Here is a 12,484-nt window from a genome sequence, read left to right on the forward strand (position 1 = left end):
TTTGATAGACTTAGCTCTTCTCAGCAATGCAGTGATCTAAGACAGTTCCAAAAGACTCATGATGGAAAATGCTATCCACATTCAGAGAAAGAATTATGGAGTCTGCATACAGATTGAAGCAAACTATTTTCTCTTTTTTTTTTTTTTTTGGTTTTTTCTTTCTCATGGTTTTTCCCTTTGGTTCTGATTCTTCTTTAAATATATGTTCAATCTGACTGTACGTGTGTAGCCTATATCAGATTACATGCCATCTTGAGGAGAGAGAGGGAAAAATTTTAAACTCAAAATCTTAAAAAACTGAATGTTGAAAACTAAAATTAATTAATTAAAAAAAGAAGCTTACAGTCTATTAAGAGAAACAATATGTACACATATAAGGATATACAAAATAAATACCAGGCATTTGGAGAGAGGGCAGTAGCAGCTGGAGACATTAGAGGGGAAGGGAGCAAGCATTTATTAAGTGCCTACTATATGTTAGACACTATACTAAGTACTTTACAAATATCTTATTTGATTCTCATAAGCCAGAGAAATTTTATTATTATCCCATTTCACACTTAAGGAAACTGAGGTTAAGAGAGGTTAGGTACCTAGGTTTACACAGCTAGGAAGTATCTGGGACCAGATTTGAACTCTAGGTTCAGTACTCCTATCTGCTGTGCCACCAGGAAAGGCTTCACATAGAAGTTGGTACTTGAGCTGAATTTAGAAGAGGTGGAGGTGAAGAGAAGGAGCCAGTCCTGTGGCTGGAGCTGTGACTGGGAAGAGCAAGAAGACCATTTGTCCTGGACTGTACATCCAGTGCCCAAAGAAGGGGAGAGGTAGGCTGGAGCCAGGCTATATTTGAAAGCCTTTAAATGCTCAAGAGAAGAGTTTGTATTTGATCCTGGAGGTAACAGAAGGACAACAAAGTTGACTGAGTGAGGAGTGAAAAGGATGGATTATAGAAGAGAGACACATGAGGCTGGGAAAACTAGTTAGGATACTGTTGGAATAGTGTAGGAGAGAGGTAATAAAAGTCTGCATTAATTAGGATGGTGTCCTTGTAGGTAGAGAGGAGGAGATAAAAGCAAAAGATGTCATAAAGGTAAAAACAAGATTTGACAACTGGTTGGATAAGTAGAATAAGAGAGAGTAAAGAGTTTGTAAAACTTGGGTAATAAGAAAGATGGTTGTGCCCTCAATGGAAGTAGGTAGAATTTTAAGGAGAATGGATTTGTGAAGAATAAGAATGACTTCTCTTTTAAACATGTTGAATTTCAACTGCCTATGGGAGTTACAGTAGGAAAAGTCCACTAGGCAGTTAGTGATGGGGGACTGGAACCCAGGAATGATACTTGGGCTGGAGATGAACAACTGAGATGATAATTAAAACCATAGAAACTCATGAGTTTGCCAACACACAGTGTGTCAGAAGAAGAGAAGAGGAGTGTGTCATGAAAACCAAAGAGTGAATGAGAGTATCTAGAAGGAAAGGGTGGTCAACAGATGCTGCAGAGAGGTTGAGAAAGATAAGGACTAAGTAGAGACCGCAGATTTGGCGATGAACAAGTCACTGGTTCCTTCAGTAATAGCAGTTTCAGTTAAGTGATGAGAGTGCAAGGTAGAATGCAAAGGATTGAGAAATGAGAGAAAAGGAAGTAGAGGCAGCGAATGTATCCAACCTCTCCATCTCCTATGTCCAAATGTGGCTGTGAAAGAATGGAGAAATACAGGACAGTAGCTTGAGTGGTGGGAGGGTCTAATGATGGGTTTTTAAGGATGGAAGAGATTTCACCATGTTTGTAAGAGGGCAGGGAAGGAGAGATTGCAGATGGTGGGGGAGGGTAATCAATGTGCTAGAGCAGACAGGAGAGGATGACATCAAGGATGCATATAAAGTGGCTGACCTTGGCAGGAAGGATGCCTCTGGTCGGACCTCTAGGTCTCCATTTTGTACCAGAGTTAGCCAGTCCTACAGTTGAAGTACCATGTGTTTGTCTATTTGTATGACTCACTGAGAAGCCTTTTGACTGTCACTGTTTTGACTTCTATTACTAAGCAGGAGGAGCTCAACAAGATGACAGGGATTGTAAAGATAGCACCTGTTTCTGTCATGTTAGAGACTGGAGTTCCCTAAAGGTTCTTGAAAATAGCTTCCCTTGTAGACGAGGCACCTTCTACCAGAGGTCATGGGGGTGAAGGCAGCACCTTGGTCCCGTGATCTGAACTTCAAGTCTTTGCCTAACCAGAGATGCAAAGGATTTTCAACTAAAGCCTCCAGAGACTTGTAACCAGAAACTTCAGTCTTACTTTATATGAAATATGTCTCTTTATTAAAATCACAAAAGCTAAACTGTAATCAAGCACTAAATAGGAAAATACTTTAAAACAAACTTTTTAAAGAAATAAATTCTAACAAAGATATCTTTCCTAATTATTTTTAGTACTTTTATATTTTTGAATATAGCTTTTGTTACTTTTTATTTTTTTCAATCAGCAAAAATCTATAGTCAATTCCAACCTCATCCCATTCCCCAACTGAGAATAAAAAAATCAAAACTCTTTTTATAATCATGTATAATCAAGCAAAACAAATTTTCACATTAGCCATGTCTAAAAAAAATAAGTATACATATATGTGTATATATAGTGTCTCATTCTGCACTTGGAGTCTTTCACCTCTCTGGTAGGTGTTGTATAGCTTGTTTCATCATTAGTCTTCTGGAGTAGTGGTTGATCATTAAGCTGAAGAGAGTTTCTAAGTCTTTCACAATTGTCTTTACCATATTGTTATCATTGTATAAATTGTTCTGGTTCTGCTCACTTCACTCTGCATCAGTTCATAGAAGTCTTCCCTTGTTTTTCTGAAACCATTCCCTCCATCATTTCTCACAGCACAATAGTATTCCATCCCATTTATATACCATAATTTGTTCAGTCATCCCCCAATTGATGGGCACCTCCTCAGATTCCCATTCTTTGTCATCTCAAAAAAAGCTTATAAAAATGTTTGCATATCCTTAGAGTTAGTTTGGCCTAGAACTAATCCCTCACTTAATCTTTTAATTCTTCCTTCTCTCCCTTCCCTCCTATTTGCCTATTGAATGAAATCTTTCTGTAGCCAGCTGTGTTTTGTATGTGCATTCTTCCTGCATTTGACCAATTCAGATGAGAGTGAGTTTCAAGTGTCAGCTGCCTCCCCTCTCTCCTTTCTTCCTCGTTTATACAGACTTCTACTTGTGCCCCCTGATTACGTGAGATAATTTCCCCTAACATTCTTTTCCCTTTTCCCTCCAGTATGTTCCTCTTCCCCTCTCTTCCCACTTTTCTTTTAAGATCAAGTTCTAAGAGAATCCCTCCCAGGCTTTCTGTCTAATTAGATTCCGTCTATGACCACTAATGATGATAGGCTTCAAAAGGAACACAAGTATCATCTCTTCCTATTAGAATGTAAGCTGTTTATCCTTGGTTTAGTCCCTTGTCATTGTTTGTTAAGATTTACCCATTTATGTTTCTCTTAACTCCTGAGTTTGAACTTCATAGTTCCTATGCAGTTCCGGTCTTTTCATCAGGAATGCACAGAAATCCTCTATTTCATCGAGGGTCCATTTCTCCCCCTTTATGATTTTACTTAGTTTTGTTGAGTAAATTATTATCTTTTGCTTCCCAGGATATCCTATCCTGTGCTCTCTGTTGCTTTATAGTGATGACTGCTAAATCGCAAAGGCGATTTCTACGTCTCCTTAGTACCTGAATTTTCTCTTTCTGGTTGCTTGCAGTGTTTTTTCTTTGACTTGTAAGCTCTGGATTTTGACTGTCATTTTCCTGAGTTTTCATTTTGGGGCTTCTTATACAAGGTGACTGATGGATACTTTCTATTTTGCCTTGGCCCTCTGGTTCTAAGACACTGACTCAGTTTTCTTTTGAGATTTATTTGAAACAAATCTTTTTTGGTCATGACTTTCAGGTAGTCCAATTAATCCTTAATTTTTTTCCCCTGGATTTGTTTTCCAGGATAGTTGTTTTTGCTATGAGATACCTCACTTCTTTTTTTCCTATTTTTTCAGCCTTTTAGTTTTGTTTTAATGTTTCTTGTTGTCTCATGAAATCATTAGTTTCTATTTGATCCATTCTAATTTTTAAGGTGTTTGCTCTTCAGAGTTTTGAACTGTGCCAAGCTGTTATTCTCTTCCTAATTTTTTCATTAACTCTTTAATTTCTTTTCCAATTTTTCCCTCATGTTTTCATTTCATTTTTGAAAATATTTTTATTTTTAAATATATTTATATTTCGTTACGTATTTCCCAATTAAAATTTTTTTAAACATTCATTTAAAATTTTGTGCATTCCAAATTCTCTCCTTTCCTCCCCCTAGAGAAGGCAAGCAATATGATATTGATAATATATGTGAAGTCGTACAAAACATTTCCATATTTGTCAATAACATGCATTAATTAAGCACTTTCTAAATGCCAGGTATTGTCTAAGTGTTTTACAAAGATCTGCAGAGTGGGTGTTATTCTTATTCCAGTTTAACAGAAGAGGAAATGAAGTAGATAAGAGGTTGAATGACTGGCCCAGGGTCACACAGCTAGTAAGTGCCCAAGGCTGTATTTGCACTCAAGTTTCCCTGACTCCAGGTCCTGTGCTCTATCCCTTAGTTGCCATCCTTGGACCCCCCACCCTCCAAAAAAATCCCAAAACAAATCCAAAATAGCGGGTAGACACATACTAACGTTGATCCCCAAATAAGCCTGGGCTATCGGCATAATCTTTGTAAACCCAGGGTCAAACATGACTATCAGGTGAGGGCTTAGATCACGAGAATAAAACCTACCTAGGAGGTAGAATTTGCAGAGTAAGACAAGGCCCTGTCACTTCCCACCACCTTATTACATTCTTTGTTTTAAGAGTTATTCTTTTGGAATAAAGCATTGCCTCCAGAAGATCACTAAGGAAAATAACATAGGTATTATCTTGTAAGGCAGGAGCATTAGCTCATTTGTCAAAATTAATCAGATTATTGAGCTTTAAGAAATCAAGGTCTTAGAGGGAATGGGACATAAAACAGTTAACTTTTGATTAGGAAGCAGTGTTCAAAATATGGAGTATTGCCCAAGGAATATAATTTACCTTTATTCTTTTTTTCTTTTTAATATTTTTAGTTTACAGCACTTATTTTCACAAAAGTTTGAATTACACTTTCTCCCTATTTCTACCCTCCCCCCACTCCAAGATGGCATATACTCTGATTGCCCTGTTCCCCAGTCAGCCCTCCCTTCAGTCACCCCACTCCCCCCATCCCCTTTTCCCTTTCTTTCTTGTAGGGCAAGATATATTTCTATGCCCCATTGCCTGTGTATCTTATTTCCTAATTGCATGCCAAAACTTTTTTTTTTGAACATCTGTTTTTAAAACTTTAAGTTCCAAATTCTCTCCCCTCTTCCCTCCCTGTTCACCTTCCCTAAGGCATGCAATTCAACATAGGCCACGTGTATCATTATGTAAAACCCTTCCACAATACTCATGTTGTGAAAGACTATATTTTGCTCCTTTCTATCGTATCCCCCTTGTTCAGTTTTCTCCCTTGACACTGTTCCTTTTCGAAAGTGTTTGTATTTGATTACCTCCTCCCCCATCTGCCCTCCCTTCTATCATCCTCCCTTTTTTTATCTCCTTTCTCCTTCTTTCCTGTGGGGTAAGATACCCAATTGAGTGTGTATGTTATTCCCTCCTCAGGTCAAATCTGATGAGAGCAAGATTCACTCATTCCCCCTCACCTGCCCCCTCTTCCCTTCCTACAGAACTGCTTTTTTTTTTTTTGCCACTTTTATGAGAGATAATTTACCCCATTCTATCTCTCCCTTTCTCCCTCTCTCAGTATATTCCTCTCTCATCCCTTAATTTGATTTTATTTTTTTAGATATCATCCCTTCATATTCAACTCACCCTGTGCCCTCTGTCATATATATATATATACATATATATACATATATATACATATATACACATATATATATGCATATGTACATATATATATGTATATTCCCTTCACTTACCCTAATACTGAGGTCTCATGAATTACACATATCATCTTTCCATATAGGAATGTAAACAAAACAGTTCAACTTTAGTAAGTCCCTTGTGATTTCTCTTTCTTGTTTACCTTTTCATGCTTCTCTTGATTCTTGTGTTTCAAAGTCAGATTTTCTATTCAGCCTTCGTCTTTTCACTGAGAAAGCTTGAAAGTCCTCTATTTTATTGAAAATCCATATTTTGCCTTGGAGCATGATACTCAGTTTTGCTGGGTAGGTGATTCTTGGTTTTAATCCTAGCTCCACTCACCTCCAGAATATCATTCCAAGCCCTTAATGTAGAAGCTGCTAGATCTTGTGTTATCCTGATTGTGTTTTCGCAATACTGAAATTGTTTCTTTCTGGCTGCTTGCAGTATTTTCTCCTTGATCTGGGAGCTCTGGAATTTGGCAACAATGTTCCTAGGAGTTTTCTTTTGGGGATCTTTTTCAGGAGGCGATCAGTGGATTCTTTCAATTTCTATTTTGCTCTGTGGCTCTAGAATATCAGGGCAGTTCTCCTTGATAATTTCTTGAAAGATGATACCTAGGCTCTTTTTTTGATCATGGCTTTCAGGTAGTCCAATAATTTTTAAATTATCTCTCCTGGATCTATTTTCCAGGTCAGTGGTTTTTCCAATGAGATATTTCACATTGTCTTCCATTTTTTCATTCCTTTGGTTCTGTTTTATACTATCTTGATTTCTCATAAAGTCACTAGCTTCCACTTGCTCCAATCTAATTTTTAAAGTCGTATTTTCTTCAGTGGTGTTTTGGACCTCCTTTTCCATTTGGCTAATTCTGCCTTTCAAGGCATTCTTCTCCTCATTGGCTTTTTGGAGCTCTTTTGCCATTTGAGTTAGTCTATTTTTTAAGGTGTTGTTTTCTTCAGTATTTTTTTGGGTCTCCTTTAGCAAGTCATTGACTTGTTTTTCATGGTTTTCCTGCATCACTCTCATTTCTCTTCCCAATTTTTCCTCTAGTTCTCTAACTTGCTTTTCCAAATCCTTTTTGAGCTCTTCCATGACCTGAGACCAGTTCATGTTTTTCTTGGAGGCTTTTGGGTTTTTTTGGCAGGGCAATTGGGGTTAAGTGATTTGCCCAAGGTCACACAGCTAGTACATGTGTCAAGTATCTGAGGCTGGATTTGACTCCAGGGCCAGTGCTCTACTCACTGTGCCACCTAGCTGCCCCTCTTGGAGGCTTTTGATGTAGACTTTTTGACTTTGTTGACTTCTTCTGGCTGTATGTTTTGGTCTTCTTTGTCACCAAAGAGAGATTCCAATGTCTGAGTCTGAATCTGAGTCCATTTTCACTGCCTGGCCATATTCCCAGCCAGCTGCTTGACCCTTGAGTTTTTTGTCAGGGTATGACTGCTTGTAGAGTATAGAGTACTTTGTCCCAAGCTTGAGGGGCTGTGCTGTTGTTTTCAGAGCTTTTTCTACACAGCAAGTTCTGCCATACCAGCAGCCTTCTCTCCCAAGAACCACCAACCCACACTACGACTCAGATCTGAGCAGGCTCTGCACTCCTGCTCTGAGCAGCCACTTAATTCCTCCCATCAGGTGGGCCTGGGGCCAGAAGCAACTGCAGCTGTAGTTCTGTAGATGCACCACCTCTGCTGCCCTCAGGGTGGTGGCCAAACTGAGAACTCCTTTCACTCTGTCCCCGCAGTTTTTTCCCACTAACCTTCTCTGTTGTCTTTGGTGTTTGTGGGTTGAGAAGTGAGGTAACTGCCACAGCTCACTGATTCAGAGTGCTAGGGCCTGTTCTGCCTGGCTCCCAGTCTGGTTGGTCCAGGCGCAGGCCATGCTCTGCTTCCCTATGCTATTTCATGGGTTCTGCAGTTCTAGAATTTGTTCGGAGCCATTTTTTATAGGTGTTTGGAGGGTCCTGGGGGGAGAGTTTTAGGCCAGTCCCTGCTTTCCAGCCGCCATCTTGGACCTTTCTGAAAATATTTTTAAACTTAAAAAAACATCTTGATTCATCTCTTTGAGGAATTTTAGTTGAATTTGTGCCCAATTGGTTTTTCTTCGAGGCTTTGCTAGTAAATATTTTGGAGTCATTCTCTTCTTCTGGGTTTATGTGTTAAGTGTCCTTGTCAACAATAACTTCTTTATGCTGAGATTCTTTCCTTGTTTGTTTATTCTTCCAGCCCACTTCCTGATTTCAGACTTGATGTTAGGACCAGGCTCTGCATAGTTTTGTAAAGGAGTATCTTAGCTGGTTCTGTTGCTTTGTATTGAGTCCTGTGTTATTCCAGAATCTCAATGATAAGTATAACTCAGGATGCCATCTGAGTTTTTTTAAAATAAATTTTATTTCTATCATTTATATATGTTCTAAATTCCACATTCCACTCCCCCCTGCATCTCTCCTGCCCCTCCCAGACAGCTGTGTGTTATAATAATGAATTTATTCTAAAAAGAAGAAAAATTAGCAAAACTAATCAATATATTGGGAAAAAACTGATAACACATGTAGCTTTCTACACCCCAAGATCCCTTATTTCTGCACACTTGGAAGTGAAGGTCAGGGCTTCTGCCTTGTGTCCAAGGTCCATGTGTTAGTTGTGGTTCTTGCTAAACCCAGTTAGACACTTTGGCCACCTCACTTCACCTCTAGAGCTTCAGCTTTCTCACTGATATGAGTGAATTGCTCTAATCAGTCTCTGAGGTCTCTTCCAAATCCTATGAAGATTACTGATTTCATGTCCACTGAACCAGCTGGAATCTTCTCTGAGAGAAGTATAAATGGCTCAAGCTCCCCAAACCTGAACTTTCACCGTGAGTGAAATAGCCTCCTCTTTAGTTTTGTTCTCAGATACTTTAAAAAAACTAATTTGCATATATTTCATTTCTTAACAAGCTGCTTTCAGCTCAGATTCTCATTAGATTAGATTAGAAGCTACTTGCTTCTAAAAGGTCCTGTCAGATAGTAGTAATCCATAGTGCTAGATTCTTTTAAGCTAAGCAGAGAGAAGTTTAATGTCAAGCTCATCCCAGGGTGGTCAGATTTTCCATCACAATAACTCCAAGTCCTAGATGGATTATAAGCTGGATCAGGGCAGAGAGTACCTTACACTAGCAAAACCCACAGGTCCTTTAAATACTGAAGAAAAGTTCCTAGGAAAAGAACCACAGGTTTCAAATGAAAAAAACAGGTATCCAGTATACAGAAGTATACAGGTTTTCATTGAAAGAATTTACTTTTTTAATGGCCAAACATATCTCATGAGATCTCATTCTTATCTGTTCCTAAAGGCACATGAAGATCCCATGTACGACATTATAAGGGAGAATAAGCGTCATGAAAAAGATGTGAGGTAAGGCTTTTCTGAACGAAATGACATTTGCTTGAAATTTCAAATAATAAAAATATGGTCCTTAAATTTTTTCTTAATTCTTGACTTAAATTCCCAGAAAAAGAGCATTTCCATACATGAACAGAACACCCAAAGAAGATGCTGCATAAAACCCTAACTACCCATTTCATACTGCTTGCTTCATGCTGCTTTCAAAACTGCCCTGCTGGTCTGTGCTTCCTTCAGGACTACTTCTGTTCACTTTTGTACTTTAATGTTATAATGCCCACTTCCTTTTTTGTCATCACTGTTGCTAGCCCCCTGCCCTTGACCCTTCACCCCCACCCAACCAAGTTAACCAAGAGAAAGAAAGAAAAACTCTTGTAACAAACAGGTATAGATACATTGTCATGTCCAAAAGAGTATGTCTCCATACCTGGTGTCTGTCCCCACCCTTCAGGAAGTGGTAACATGGTTCATCATACATCCTTTAGAAATGTGGCTGGTCATTTTAATTTTGCTATCCTTGTATAAATTGCTCTCCTGGTTCTCCTCACTGCCCTCTATGTCAATTCATACTACCCAATACACTAATGGACTGTTGGTGGAACTATGAAATGGTCTGACCATTCTGGAGAACAATTTTGGAACTATGCCCAAAGGGCAATCAAACTGTGAATACCCTTTGACCCCGTAATACCACTACTAGGTCTGTGTCCCAAAGAGATTTTAAAAAAAGGAAAAGTGCTTGTATGTACAAAAAATATTTATAAGCAGCTTTTTGTAGTTGCAAAGAATTAGAAATTGAAGGGATACCCATCAATTGGGGAATGGCTGAGCAAGTTGTGGTATATGATTGTGATGAAATGCTATCATACTGTAAGAAATGACAAGCAGGGTGGTTTCAGAAAAACCTGGGACGACTTATATGAGCTAACACAAAGTGAGGTGAACAGAGAACCAGGAGAACACACAATAACAGCAATTTCATAATGATGATCAACTGTGAAAGCTTTTCTACTCTGATCAATATAGTACGATAATTCAAGATAATTACAAAGGACTCACAATGAAAAATGCTGTCTGCCTGGAGAGGGAGAATTGATGAAGTCTGAATGTAGACTGAAGCATAATTTTTTCACTTTTCTTTTTGCAACATATGGAAACATGTTTTGTATTTTTTCACACGTATAATTGATATCACATTGCTTGTCTTCTCAATGGGGAGAAAAAGGAGGGGGGGAATTTGAAATTCAAAATTTTTAAAAATGAATGTTGAAAATTATTTTACATGTAACTGGGAAATATTTAATGAAATAAATAAAAATGTATATAGAAGGTGGGGGAAAGAAAGACAAGAATAAGAAGGAAACTCCTAAGTCGAGAGGCCCTTGGATCATTACTGAGGAGCTGATTTGGTCAGCAAGGTCTTGTCCTTTCCAGTCCTTTGATGCTAAGTCTGGCTGGGGAATATGTGGGTCCTATCATTAGAGGTTACGAAGTTCTAAGAAATCTACACTATCTAGATGATTATGATAATGATAACTAGCATTCATACAGGACTTTAAGATTTAAGGGCTATTATCCCTATTATACAGGTGAGGAAACCGGGGCTGGGGGTGGGGGTCCACACAGGTGGCAAGTGTTTGAAGCTGAATTTGAACTCAGATCTTACTGACTCCAGGTCCACTGGTTTATCTTCAACCACTTAGTCACCTCTTAAAGGGGATTAGATGAGATTTAAAGTTGATTGTAGCTAGTTTACTTTTATATGAGGAGGTTTTTATTTAACATATATTTGTTTCTCTGTTGAGGGACCTAGGATTTAAGTTGTATTCTAAAATAAAAGCATTTCCTTTTAATAAAAAATTACTTTTTTTAAAAAATTCATACTGCCTAAGATTCTTTGAAATCAGCTCTTTCATCATTTTCTCCAGCACAGTAATATTCCATTGCATTCAATGAGCCACAATTCATTAAACCATTTCCCAGTTGTCCAATAGGCTATCTGAAGTACTCCTTTAGAACCTAGTTCTTTTCTGTCCTTGTGCCCCACTCCCCCACTTTAATCCCTCCTTCAGGATTGGGAAGTTTATTCTGCTTATGGTTATTGCCTCCCCAGTATAGCTTCTTTCTTAAATCCTCTCTCCTTATCTTGTTTCCTTGTTGGCTTTGATGTGGCAGTGGTGGTGTCATGCTTATTCAACCTTCCTTTGTCCTTTTCATTATGCCCATTCGTCCATTCGTGTTTGTATACTCCTCTCAGGTATCCCATTTATGAGAAGTATCGCTTCTCCCCCATTCTTTCTCCTGTCTACCCTCTTCTCACCCTCCCTTCTCTTTCCAGCCTTCTGATCTTTGAACAAATCCAGTCCACTCACAAGACCTCTGTTTTTCTTACTTAACTCTCAATATCTATTGTATATATTAAGGTTCTGAAGGAACACTTAAAACTTATTTCTTCTCCCCCATTAGAGTGTTAGCACTAGATCATCATATAGCTCCTTTAGTTACTCAAAGAAATTTACCTTTTTAGGTATCCCTGGATTCTTGTGTCTGTATTTCAGAGTTCCCACTAAGCCCTAGGCTTAGCAGAAATGCTTCAAAGTCACCTGTTCCATAAAAGGTCCATTTTTATCCTGTGAAGACTTATACTTAACTTGGCAAGTTAAGTTGTTCTGGCTTATAAGCTTATATCTTTTTATCCTTCTGAAATATTGTTCTAAAAGATCTCTCATTTCTAGGAGAAGCTTCCAGGTGTAGTGTGATCCTTACAGTGGTTCCCTGGTACTATAACTCCTCCTTTCTGGATGCTTTTAGTATTTTTTCTTTGTGTGGGAGTTTGGATTTTGAATGACATGCCTGGAACTCTGCCTTTTGGGGCTCCTTTCCAGTGTTGACTAGTATATTCTTTCTATCTTGACTTTGCCTTCTGGTTCTAACAAATCTGAGCAGCTTCCATTTGTGATTTCCTAAAATACAGTGTTCACATCTTTTTTTAAAAGAATCATTGTTTTTAGGAAGTACAGTGATTCTTAAATTATCTCCTTCACCTGTTTTCCAAATCAGTTGTTTTTGATATCAGGTATCTTGTATTTTTTTCCCCCAATCTTTTGATTTTG

The 12,484-nt window shown here is 38.3% G+C and overlaps 1 protein-coding gene across 1 annotated transcript in view; it reads left to right on the forward strand.

The window, feature by feature from the left end:
• Window positions 1-12,484, forward strand: part of RP9 (RP9 pre-mRNA splicing factor) — a 40,281-nt gene that overhangs the window by 22,914 nt on the left and 4,883 nt on the right. Inside the window, exon 5 of the mRNA XM_036739389.1 lies at window positions 9,322-9,383. Coding sequence (XP_036595284.1) covers window positions 9,322-9,383 — 62 coding nt within the window. The remainder of the gene's footprint in view (window positions 1-9,321; window positions 9,384-12,484) is intronic.

This window comes from Trichosurus vulpecula, chromosome 9 (genome assembly GCF_011100635.1).
Source record: "Trichosurus vulpecula isolate mTriVul1 chromosome 9, mTriVul1.pri, whole genome shotgun sequence".
NCBI lineage: Eukaryota > Metazoa > Chordata > Mammalia > Diprotodontia > Phalangeridae > Trichosurus > Trichosurus vulpecula.